The 11,978-nt window shown below is 35.6% G+C and overlaps 1 protein-coding gene and 1 pseudogene across 1 annotated transcript; both read right to left on the bottom strand.

The window, feature by feature from the left end:
- Positions 1-930, bottom strand: LOC116600231 (olfactory receptor 4C46-like). Its single transcript, XM_032360367.1, has one exon. It carries the CDS (start codon positions 928-930, stop codon positions 1-3), a length of 930 nt encoding a protein of 309 aa, XP_032216258.1.
- Positions 931-8,439: 7,509 nt separating this feature from the next.
- Positions 8,440-9,368, bottom strand: LOC116600052 (annotated as a pseudogene).
- Positions 9,369-11,978: the final 2,610 nt, after the last annotated feature.

The following is an 11,978-nucleotide window of genomic DNA, read 5'->3' on the forward strand; positions in this document are numbered from 1 at the left end:
CTATTTCTCACTTGAAATAACTTTTCTACTACACAATTTCCTAATAGCATTTTTCATCTGGTCATTTCTCAGAGTATAGATTAAGGGGTTTAACATTGGTGTTATCATAGTGTAGAACACTGCAACTGCTTTATCGATAGATAAAGTAGCTGCAGGTCTCATGTACACAAATACACAGAGCACAAAGAACATGACGACCACTGTGATATGGGAGACACAGATGGAGAGGGCTCTGTGCCTTGCCTCCAAGCTGTGGTTCTTTAGGGAACACAGAATGACCAGGTAGGAGACCATCAAGAGGAGACAGTTTAACGGACAGATGAAACAACTGTTGGCAGCAACAAAGAGCCCTAGAGTGTGGGTATCAGTGCAGGCAAGATTGAGCAAAGGGTTCAGATCACACATAAAGTGATCTATGATGTTAGGGCCACAGAAGGGTAAAGGGATGATAAAGAGGATCTGTATGGCTGCATGAAGAAAGCCTCCCACCCACACCACTCCCATTAGAAGACCACAAACCTGCCAATTCATGATGGTTTTATAGTGCAATGCCTTAGAAATGGTCACATAGTGATCATAGGCCATCACAGTAAATAGGATGACATCAGCACCTCTGATGAAATAATCCCCAAAGACTTGGGTTATACATGCATTGAATGTGGTCATCTTCTTCACATGGAGTGAATCTGTGATCAGTTTAGGGATATTAACAGAAAAATAACAGGCATCAGTGAAGGAGAGTTTGGTAAGGAAAAAATACATGGGGGACCCCAATAGTGGACTGGCAGTGATAGTGACCACAATGAGCACATTTCCCACCAGAAAGATGGTGTAAGTGACCAAAAAGACAACAAATATGACTTTGTGCATCTTTGGATTCTCTGTGAGCCCCAGTAGAACAAACTCTGTCACATTGTTCTTATTCTCCATTATGTCATCTTATGATTAATAGTATTACTTGAAAAAAAATTTGTTTAATGTGACATTGAATTTATTAAGCTTCTTAATCTAGTAAATAAATAAAAAAAAAAAACCTAGATTTTAGTGAGTTGTGGAACCTCATGACGTTTTTTAAGACAGAAAATAAGTTTTGCTGATTACTAAACTTATCTACTCAATGAAGTTTCTGTTGAGTGTGGCCTAGGGGAACTTTGTGAACAGAGAGGCAAGAGGTCATCTGTGTACACGTCATCATCTTAGGTGACTAACCCTAACATGAAGTAGCGAATCCTACACATAATGGCAGGTGAGTATGAAAAAAGAGTATAGTTTCTGATGAATCTATGAATGCAAGGTTAAGGAATTTTCCCTTTTTTTCTTAGGAACAGGGGAATGATGGCAGAAATTGAGACTATCAATGGAAAAGTGAAGAAGAATATGAGGAAGCAGGAATAAGGGTCTACTTGTGTCTTGGATGAAGTGGGGTGGGTTTAGGCAGGGCACAAAAGCCAGAGAAAGAAACCCCAGTTAGGCTATTCTTTATAATACTTAACAGAAGACATACAGAGCATCGGTGTTGGGTCTGTAAAGTGACCATAAATAATCATAATGCATTTGTCAAAATACAATAATGTTATTATATATATGGATATGTATGTATTAATAACTGATTGCTATATTCATGGCATAGTAGCAAGTGCTCTGTGCACAGGATCCCATTAAATATTGATAATATTCTTTGTGGCTGGCATTATTCCATGCATTGTGAGATGCAAAAACAATGTCAGAGACTTAGGCTAATGGTAATAATAATGATAACTAAATTTATTAAATTGAATATTTAGTGGTTATGAATGTGTTTGCAGACATTTGCTGATTTAATCCCCACCACAAACCTGTAAGATAATTCCTGCTATTGTTTTTATACTTATTTTATACATTATGCAATAGAAAGAGCAGTTAAACACCCTGGCAAGATGAAGAGGCTAATTAAGGGCAGAACCAAGATTTCTTCGGGTTATAATAGTTAATGAGTTTCCTTGATTCTTACCTATGCTCTATATTGTTACAATTTACAACACTGAATGAGTGATCTCTTTTTTACATAACTATAATAATTACAATTGTTTTATTACTACTTTGGAGGCAAGTGTATATAACACTATTACATTAGAACTTTTGTGTAGGTAATCATTTGACTGTGAATACAGACAATTTTAGCTCTCCTACTTTGTAATGTGAGTTTAGCATAATTTCAAGACATAACATCAATATATACACAGTTCAATTTCATAGTTTTTACTAGTAACTAACAAACAGAAATTGAATTTAAAAATCCATTTGTAATGTCTTAAAACTTTAAAATAACTAAGAATAAATGTAGCTTATGGAGAGGGTGGCTGGGTTATGGACATTGGGGAGCGTATGTGCTATGGTAAGTGATGTGAAAATGTATGCCTGACGATTCACCGACTGGTACTCCTGGGGCCAATAGTACCTTATGTTAATAAAAATACTTAATAAAAAGAATAAATGTAAAAATATAAAAGGAAAATGTACTCTGAAAGCAAAACGCTTCTTAAGAGAATATAAACACCTTAATATAGAGGAGAAATACTGTTTGTAATAGATGTCTCAACATTATTAAGAAGTGAACTCTCCCCAAAGGCATTTCCAGATTCACACCTTCTCAAGCATAATTATAGAAACATATTCAAAACTTTTCCAAACAGCTTTAAAACTCATATGGAAATACGAGGGCCCTAAATTAGGTCCCACAACATTAAAAGAGAAAGAATTTGGAGAGCTTACATGATCTGACATCCAGTGATGTTACCAAACTGCTGTGTTCAAAATGATGTGGTATTTTCATAAAGATACCTTAGAAGACTAACAAAGCAGACTAGAGAGCCCAGTAGTAGACACACATATATGGTCCACTAATCTCAGCAAAAGTCTACAGTCAATTCAGTGGTGAAAAACGTACTTTTTGCAAAAAATGAGGGTAAAAATATTGAGCATCTTTACTGCACAAAACAAAACAAAACAAAAAAAGCAGAGAAAACTTTAATCTATATATCACAACTATATAGATTTATTTAAAATGGACTTAGAGCTATATGGACGTATAGCTATATAGCCTAGCCTACCATAAGTGTGCTCAGAACACTTACATTTTTAGCCTACAGTTGGGCAATGTCATCAATTATGAGGCCTATTTTGTAAGAAAACATTGATTATCTCAAGCAACTTATTAAATACTCCAGGGCACATGGAAATCCGAAAGGCTACATGGGTACACATGTTTGTAAGTGTATTGATCGTGGACCCTCGTAATTGCTTGGCTGACTGGGAGCTGCACCTCGCTGACCCTGCCCAGCGTCACAAGAGAGGATTGTACTCCCTATCACTAACCTGGGGGAAGACCCAAATTCAAAATTGAAAGTACAGTTTGTATGGTATGTGTATCACTTTTACAGCATCGTGATGTTGGAAAAGTACAAGTCAAAGGATTTTGAGTGCAGGGCCATCTATACATGACATTCTGGAGAAGACAAAACTATGGAAACTGCAAAAAGATCAGTCCCTGGATGGCAAGGATTAGGGAGGATGAATAGGGCGGGCACAGAGGATTTTTAGGGTAGGGAAACTCTTCTCCATGTCCCCGAATTTTGGAGAGTGAAGTCATACATGTCAAAATCCTCAGAATGTACAACACTAAGGGTGAAACCTGATGTAAACTGAATTTTGGGTGATCACGGTGTTTTGCTGTGGCTTCATTTGAATGTTACACATGTAGCACTCTGGAGGGAGAGGTTGTCCCGGTGAAGGAAGAGAGGGCATATGGGATCTCTGTAGTTTCCACTCTATTGTGTATGAAAGTAAAACTGTTTTAAAAAATAAATTTTACTAATCACAAAAATCCACTGTAGCACAATACCTAAAGGAAGTCATCTTGTAACTAAATGAAGTGTCTTCTGAAAAAGTTCATCTAGTGAAAACAGATAATATTTTAAAACCTTGCAACTTTAGTGTAAGACCTTTTGCTCATGTTTTATAGCATGTAAAATAGATCTTTTAAGAACATAGCAATTGTGACAGAAGGGACTAGATAGTGGAATTTTATAAGAAGGAAGATAGTTACAATGCTGAGTTTTATTTATTTAAGATTTTATTTATTTGAGAGTGCACACTGGAGAGTGGGGGAGGAGCAGAGGGAGAGAGAGAGTAGTCAACTCCACTTTGATCAGGGATTGGGACCCTGGGCTTGATCCCAGGACCAAGAGATCATGACCTGAGCTGAGGCAGACCCTTAACCAACTGAGCCACCAGGCACCCAATATGCAGTAGTGTTGGAAGTGGCCAGATACATAAAAAACAGAACATTCATTGGCTGTGGAGTATGAGTTATTTAAAATAATTCATCCTATTTTATACCACATGTATATTCTCAACAAGTGTAAAAATATCTGAGTCATTCAGAGCAATGTATCTAATGACAATGCAGATAAGGTGTGAAACAATAATAAAAGGGTAACTTTCAATTGCAAATATATGCTACTTTAGAAACATTTTAATAAAAAGTGAAAGGAAATCAAAATAGAAATTAGAGAATAATTAAAAATAAAGTTAATACAAACACTATTTATTAAAAAAAATATGCCAATGTTTAGAGGTAAATCCTTAGCTTGTATTCAAACACAAAATACATTATTATATCAATAGAACATTTGTTACACCTCATTGTTACTGTACTTGAGATTAGCCAGAGCAGGAGGTACCGAATATCAGTATTAGATCATTAAATTCTCCACCTGAAACTAATATTATACTGCATGTTAACTAACTGGAATTTAATAAAAAAAACTTGGGGGAAAAAAAAGCCTTAACTTTAAAAATGCTGAAAACATTCCCTATAAATAAATAAATAATAAATAATAAATACATTTTTTTTTAATGACTGAAATGTCAGTTGTTCTTGAGGTTGCAGAGAAATAGGATCATACATTGATGGTGGAAATGTAACATAGCACCATTATTTTTGAAAACCCTTTGTCAGTTTCCTAAAATGTAAGCATACACTTATAACACAGTAATTCCACTTCTAGGTATCAACCCAAGAGAAATGATAATTTATGTCCACCCTATGTCTATTACATGAGTGTTCACAGAGCACAATTCACTGTGGTCCTTACATGGACACAATTCAAATGTTCATCAGCTAGTGAATAAGTATACAAAAATGTGGTAGACCCATACAATGGGATACTATTCTGTCTAAGGGGGAACAAACTATTAATAATACAATGTGTCAAACCTCTAAAACATTACGGTAAAGGAAGAAAATAGTATCACCTCTTAAAAGTATTGTTTTTAAAAAGTCTATTTCTCTCCTAGTTATGTCATGCGGTATCATAAATGGATCAAGGGAAAAATTGAGGTGTCCTTGAGATTCCCTAGATCTCTGACCAAAGCTCTGCAAATTCATTATGTCTCAACAGTAGCTGTCAATATGCATAAAACTTGGATCCTTGGTTCCATTCTGTACCCAGAAATGAAAATTCTCATGGCAAATGTATTGGCTTCTGCTCATCTCAGCTGTTTACCTTCCTTTTTTATTTTACTTATATTTTAAAAATTTTATGTATTTATTTGTCAGTGAGAGAGACAGCAAGAAAGAAAACACAAGCAGGTGAAGCGGGAGAGGAAGAAGCAGGCTTCTGGCCAAGCAGGGAGCCCAGTGCAGGGCTTGATCCCAGGTCGCTGGGATCATGACTTGAGCCAAAAGCAAACCCTTAATGACTGAGTCACCCAGGTCCCCTTACTCAACATTTATAATCTCATCCCCTCTACTTCTTCTTCCCTTAGTAGCTGCCCAGTCTCTTCAGAGATGATTCTCTCTTTTCCATCTTTGCTACCTTATCATTTGGGAACACGTGTCTGTTATGTCACTCCTTCCCACCCAGAAAACTGGCATTCACATTTTTCTCTGAACGGTAAAGGGTGTACTTGTGACAAGTGAGTCCTTAGACTTGAAGAACAAAGGAAACAGTATTCTAACAGATAATTCTGATTCCATTGTTCACGCCTCAGTAACTGTGTGTAATGACCCAGTGTTCTTGGAATCATCTAACATTACATAAGCATTTGTTGTATGTAGAATTCATCATAAGTTGACCAGAGCACACTCTTTTGATCTTAGAATTCACAGTGATAGATGGGGCTCCATATCTTTATGTCAGGTCAAACATGCATGCCATCAATTCTGAACCTGTCATATTTTAATCATGAGGTTTACACCAATTGGCTTCATGTCCATGGGCCTTCTTGAATTACTTAATCTGCACATTTTAGATAAGCAAATGACTCAAAAGAGTTTTGTTGTTGTTGTTGTTGTTGTTTTGTTTTGTTTTGTTTTGTTTTTAGCAATGCTAGGATAGCCAAAATATGGAACATCATCACCAACAGATGCCGGTGAGGATGTGGAACAAGAACTCTCATTCATTGCTGATGGGAAAGCAAAATGGTGCCGCCAATTGGAAAGACACTTTGTCAGTTTTTTATAGAACTTAAACAATTTAGCAATTCCACTCCTTGGCATTTACCCAAAGGAGTTAAAAACTTATGTTTACAAAAAACCCTGAACACACATGTTTAAGTGCATCTTTATTCACAATTGTCCATACAACTGGAAGCAGCCAAGACGTCCTTCAGTAGGTGAGGATAGACAAATTGCAACATCACACAGTGGAGTATTATTCATTGCCAAGAGAAATGAGCTCCAGACCATGAAAAGGTATGAAGACCCTTCCAATGTGTTCCCCAAGGTTCTTGGCATTCAGCTCTATCACAGATATGAGATTTTTCTTATCTTCCCTGTTACTAACTTTCTAGTTTCATGTCTTACTAACTAGACTTGTAGGAGCTCAGTGTCCAGCTTATAACCTGACACACAGAAGCAGCTAAATAATTAATTATTGAATGAAGAGATGAGCCAATAGCCACAAGCATATTGAAATGATTGTGTTTTCTGCATACTCTTTTTCACCCTTGGTCTTTGTTATGCAACCTCTCCTAAGAATATTTTTACCCTAATACATGCCTATTCACTCTTATGAATCCCTTTCCTCCTTTGTGCCCATTTTTGATGTTTTCATCTAGGAAATCTTCCTGACTTCATTGTCTTTGTTGTGTGTCCCTCAGACATGGTTTCATTGCCCTCCTGTGCTGCCACTACCTTCCCATTTATAACATGGTCTTATCATATTCTTCTCCCCTCTGGGTATCTCTCAGTGGATCTGAAGCGTTTTGATGGCAAACCTTTGTTCTGCTCTATTCACCACTGAAGGTCCAGCAACCATCAATGCTTCTGATATATTTTTTGTTAGAAGTATCTATTGATTGATAAATGAATAGTATACACACACGCATACACACACACACACACACACATATATAAATGTAATATATTTATAGTAAAGTTGTTTTGTGTATTTATGGAGCCACATATTTTTATAACTTTTCATAATGAAATGTTACCTAGAAATAATCTAATTAACAGAAAAATGTCATGAATAGCTCACATTCATATGATGATGAAATCTTTCTTTCTCAGGGAAAATATCAATGTAAGATATTCACTCCTTGAGAATTTCAGTTTCAATCTTTGTAAATACATCATTAATCAGGAGTTCTAAAAATTTGTGGTTTCCTAAAAAGATGTTGCTAGAAATCTCAGTCTGAATCAGATAAAAGCAGGAAATAAAGTCCATTGTCTCCACTATTATTTCTTTGGTTTAAATTTTCTTATGTTATTTAACTTCCTTCATGCCATTATTCACTCATTCAATATTTATTGTGCCTGAGACATTGTGCTGACTTGTAGAAACTATTTTTAACAAATAGTCAAGTACTCTATGGACTGTGACTTTATTTAATAGAAATCCCTCTCAAATAATAAGATGCTCATTAATTTGAGTCATGATTCTTTTAATGGGTTAGTAGCCTATTATGGGTAACATGAACAATACAATATGACTCTGAAGTCTACAAGGGAATTTGAAAACTTGCGGTAATCTTCATTATCCCTCAGAGGTTAAAGAGCTCTTCACTTTTACAATACTATAGTCATTTTATACTCTAATTTTATAGGAAGCCTGTTATATCATCATTACTGGTATATAAAAATAAGCAGAATTCTTAATAAAATATTTTAGATTTTATATATAGTGAATATATGGATAATAAATATTCATCGTGAATATGAAAATATATATGCCTATACTACATGCTGTATATATACATACATATGTATGTATATATGTAAAAAGCTATGGTAATTTTTTTCTTTCTTGCACACATTTCTGCTCCACTCAGTTCAGAAGTTAGCATTCACAGTAGTTTATTTTTTCTTTATTTAGTAGGTAATCCTTTCTAAGAACTTCCAAAATGTCCTTTTGACCTTTGTTTTATTGAATCAGTGCTGAGCTCCAGGTATATTTATCTCTTACTTGAAATAACTTTTCTACTACACAATTTCCTAATGGCATTTTTCATCTGATCATTTCTTAAGGTATAGATTAACAGGTTTAACATCGGTGTTATCATAGTGTAGAACACCGCGACTGCTTTATCAATAGATAAAGTAGCCACAGGTCTCATGTACTCAAATATGCAGGGCACAAAGAATAGGATAACTACTGTGATGTGGGAGACACAGGTGGAGAGGGCTTTGCGCCTTGCCTCCAAGCTGTGGTTCCTTAGGGAATGAAGAATGACCACATAAGAGATCATCAAGAGGAGGAAGACGAAGACACAAATGAAACCACTGTTGGCAGCAACCAAGAGCCCTAGAGTGTGGGTATCAGTGCAGGCAAGATTGAGCAAAGGGTTCAGATCACACATAAAGTGATCTATGACATTAGGGCCACAGAAGGGTAAAGAGATGATAAAGAGGGTCTGTATGGCTGCATGAAGAAAGCCTCCCACCCACGCCACTCCCATTAACAGGCCACACACCTGCCAATTCATGATGGTCGTGTAGTGCAATGGCTTCAGATGGCCACTTAGCGGTCATAGGCCATCACAGTAAGTAGGATGATATCAGCACCTCCAAAGAAATGTTCTCCAAAAATTTGGACTATACATGCATTGAATGTGGTGGTCTTCTTTTCACGGAGTGAATCTATGATGAGTTTAGGGGTATTAACAGAAGAATAGCAGGCATCAATGAAAGAGAGATAGCCCAGGAAATAGTACATGGGAGACCCCAATAAATGGCTGGTAGTGATAGTGACCACGGTGAGCATATTTCCTACCTCAGAGATGATGTAAATCACCAAAAAGATGACAAATATGATTTTCTGCATCTTCGGATTCTCTGTGAGCCCCAGTAGAACAAATTCTGTCACATTGTTTCTATTCTACATTATTTCATATCATGAATAATTGCATTACCTGAAAAAAATTCCTTTGGATTAATGAAACCTTGAATATATTAAGCTTTTTCATCTAGTAAGTAATAATACATACCTAGATTCTATTGAATTGTGGATTCTCATGTGGTTTTCTGAGATAGAAAATAAATTATGAGTTCTTTAAAATTACATAAATTATTTACTAGTTGACATTTCTGTTGAGTATGGCCATGGGGAACTTTATAAACACACAGACAGGAGATCATTTGTGCACACTTTGTCATCTGAGGTGATTAGTCATGTAACAGGAAGCAGTCAAATGAATACATATTGACAGCTAAGTTAGAAAAGGGAGGTAGTTTATGATGTAAAAGCTGTGAATTCATGGTTAGGAATTTTCCATTTATCCTTAGGAAATGGGAAGCCATGAGAAGATAGTGAGAATATACATGGAGAAGTGAAGGGGAATTTGGATATAAGAGATAATAATATGAGAGATAATAAGGGATATAATTCTAATAAAGATCTTTATGTGTTGGATGAAGTGGGGTGAGTTTCAGTAAGGGGTTGGAAGTCAGAGACAGAAACCCCAATTAAGAGATTATTTATAATACTTGACCTAGGATTTGTAACAAGGTATTGGTTGTGGGTATGTAAGGTATACAAAAGCTACTATAAAAATAATTAATAATGCTTATTGTTTATATACAATAATATTATATTTGGTAATTACATACATATATATTTAGAGAGAGAGAGAGACTTAAATAATTGATTAATATGTTCATGTCATAATAGCAAGTGTTGTATAGATAGGATCTCATTAAATATGATAGCATCCCATTTGTTTGGTATTATTCTATCCTTTTTGAGATGAGGAATCAGTGTCAGGGAATTAGTTTGATGGTAATAATAACAATAACAATATTTACTAAAATTGAGTATTTAGTGGGCTTCAGATTTTTTGCAGATTTTTGCTGATTTAATCCCCACCACAAACCTGTAAGATAATTCCAGCTCTACTTTTGGCAATTATTTTATATGTTAAGTAACAGAAACATAGAGGAGGTAAGGATCCTGCCAAGATCAAGATGCTAATAAAGAACAAGAACTACGATTAGCTCAGATTATACTTCTTCATGGTTCTTCTTCAAATTACTACCCATGTGCTATATTATTATTATAATTAACAACATTGAACTAGTAATCTTTTTATATGACCACAATAATTATAATTGCTTTATTACTACTTTGGAGGCCAGTGTCTATAGCACAACTTCATTAGGACACACACACACACACACACATGCTTGAACTCCCAGTTATCAAATTAAAAAAAAAAAATCAAAACTAAGAAAATCAAATAAAAATTAAAAATATGGTACTGTGTTCATTGAAAGTTCTTTCTATCTTGACTTCTACTTCAGACCTAGTTTTCCCTAGTATAATCCATCTGCAAATCAAACCTTCTGTTTTTGTTTATTTCTTTTTTTATTTTTGTTTTTTTAGTTTTCAGTCAAGTTTTCAAGCCATGTGTTAAATGTTGAAAAGGATTTCCACTGTGGCTAAGTGCTTTCATCTGAAAATCAAAAAGACAAGGTTAGGATTCTGGTTTTCCACTAGCATCTGCTTTAATCTGCAGTACCTTTCCAACACATGACATCCTTCTTTTCTAATCTAGAAAGCAAGATTAACCATTTCCATCCCAGAGTGTTTATGAGAATTGTTTAAGGAAAACTGTTTAAACACATCACCACCGTGTCATATGCACCGAGGACTTTCATCTATTTTGTAACTGTGTAGGCACCTAGGATATAGGAATTATCGATATTTTGAGTGATAATTAAGCAATCATTTAGTTGTGCAAGAAGTTCAGGAAGAATCCTCTCCAATTCTACTTTTAAAGAAGGCACACAGACTCAATTATCTGTAGCCTTTGTGACCAGAAAGAATTTTCCATTCGTGATCGGATAACACAGCTGATGCTATGTATCATTTGTTATTTGTACTTATATCTCTTCTATGTGAGAAGTGTATTTCCATTGTGTTTTCATTCTCACGATTAGTCTAGATTATTAAACTAGCTGTCTCATGGCAAAAGCATGCTGTTTGGTGACAAAGAGCAGGGTCCTACAATTGGCTTCAATTCCTTGAGTTTCAAATTTTTTTCTGTCAGCTTAGGTGAATGATACTTACCAACTATCTTTTCAAGAAATGAGGTGAGGTTGGAATACTTGAATACTATATTTGAAGGGACTGAAACAATTATTAATACATATGGGAGGCAACAATATTTAAGATGCATCAACAATACTGAACATTTACCTTACAGGCTTAGAAGATCTTAATGATGTTTGGAGGTGTTCAGAAATAATCCCATCTTCAAACTGACTTCCTTTCAAATAGGTAACTTTCAATATGAAAAATAAGACACACCCAGTAGGAGACTAGTCAAATAATTTGATATCAAATCAAGTTTTTAAGAATGTGTTTTTATCGGGGAGCCTGGGTGGCTCAGTGGGTTGAGCCGCTGCCTTCGGCTCAGGTCATGATCTCGGGGTCCTGGGATCGAGTCCCACATTGGGCTCTCTGCTCAGCAGGGAGCTTGCTTCCTCCTCTCTC

The sequence above is a fragment of the Mustela erminea genome, chromosome 9 (assembly GCF_009829155.1).
Source record: "Mustela erminea isolate mMusErm1 chromosome 9, mMusErm1.Pri, whole genome shotgun sequence".
NCBI lineage: Eukaryota > Metazoa > Chordata > Mammalia > Carnivora > Mustelidae > Mustela > Mustela erminea.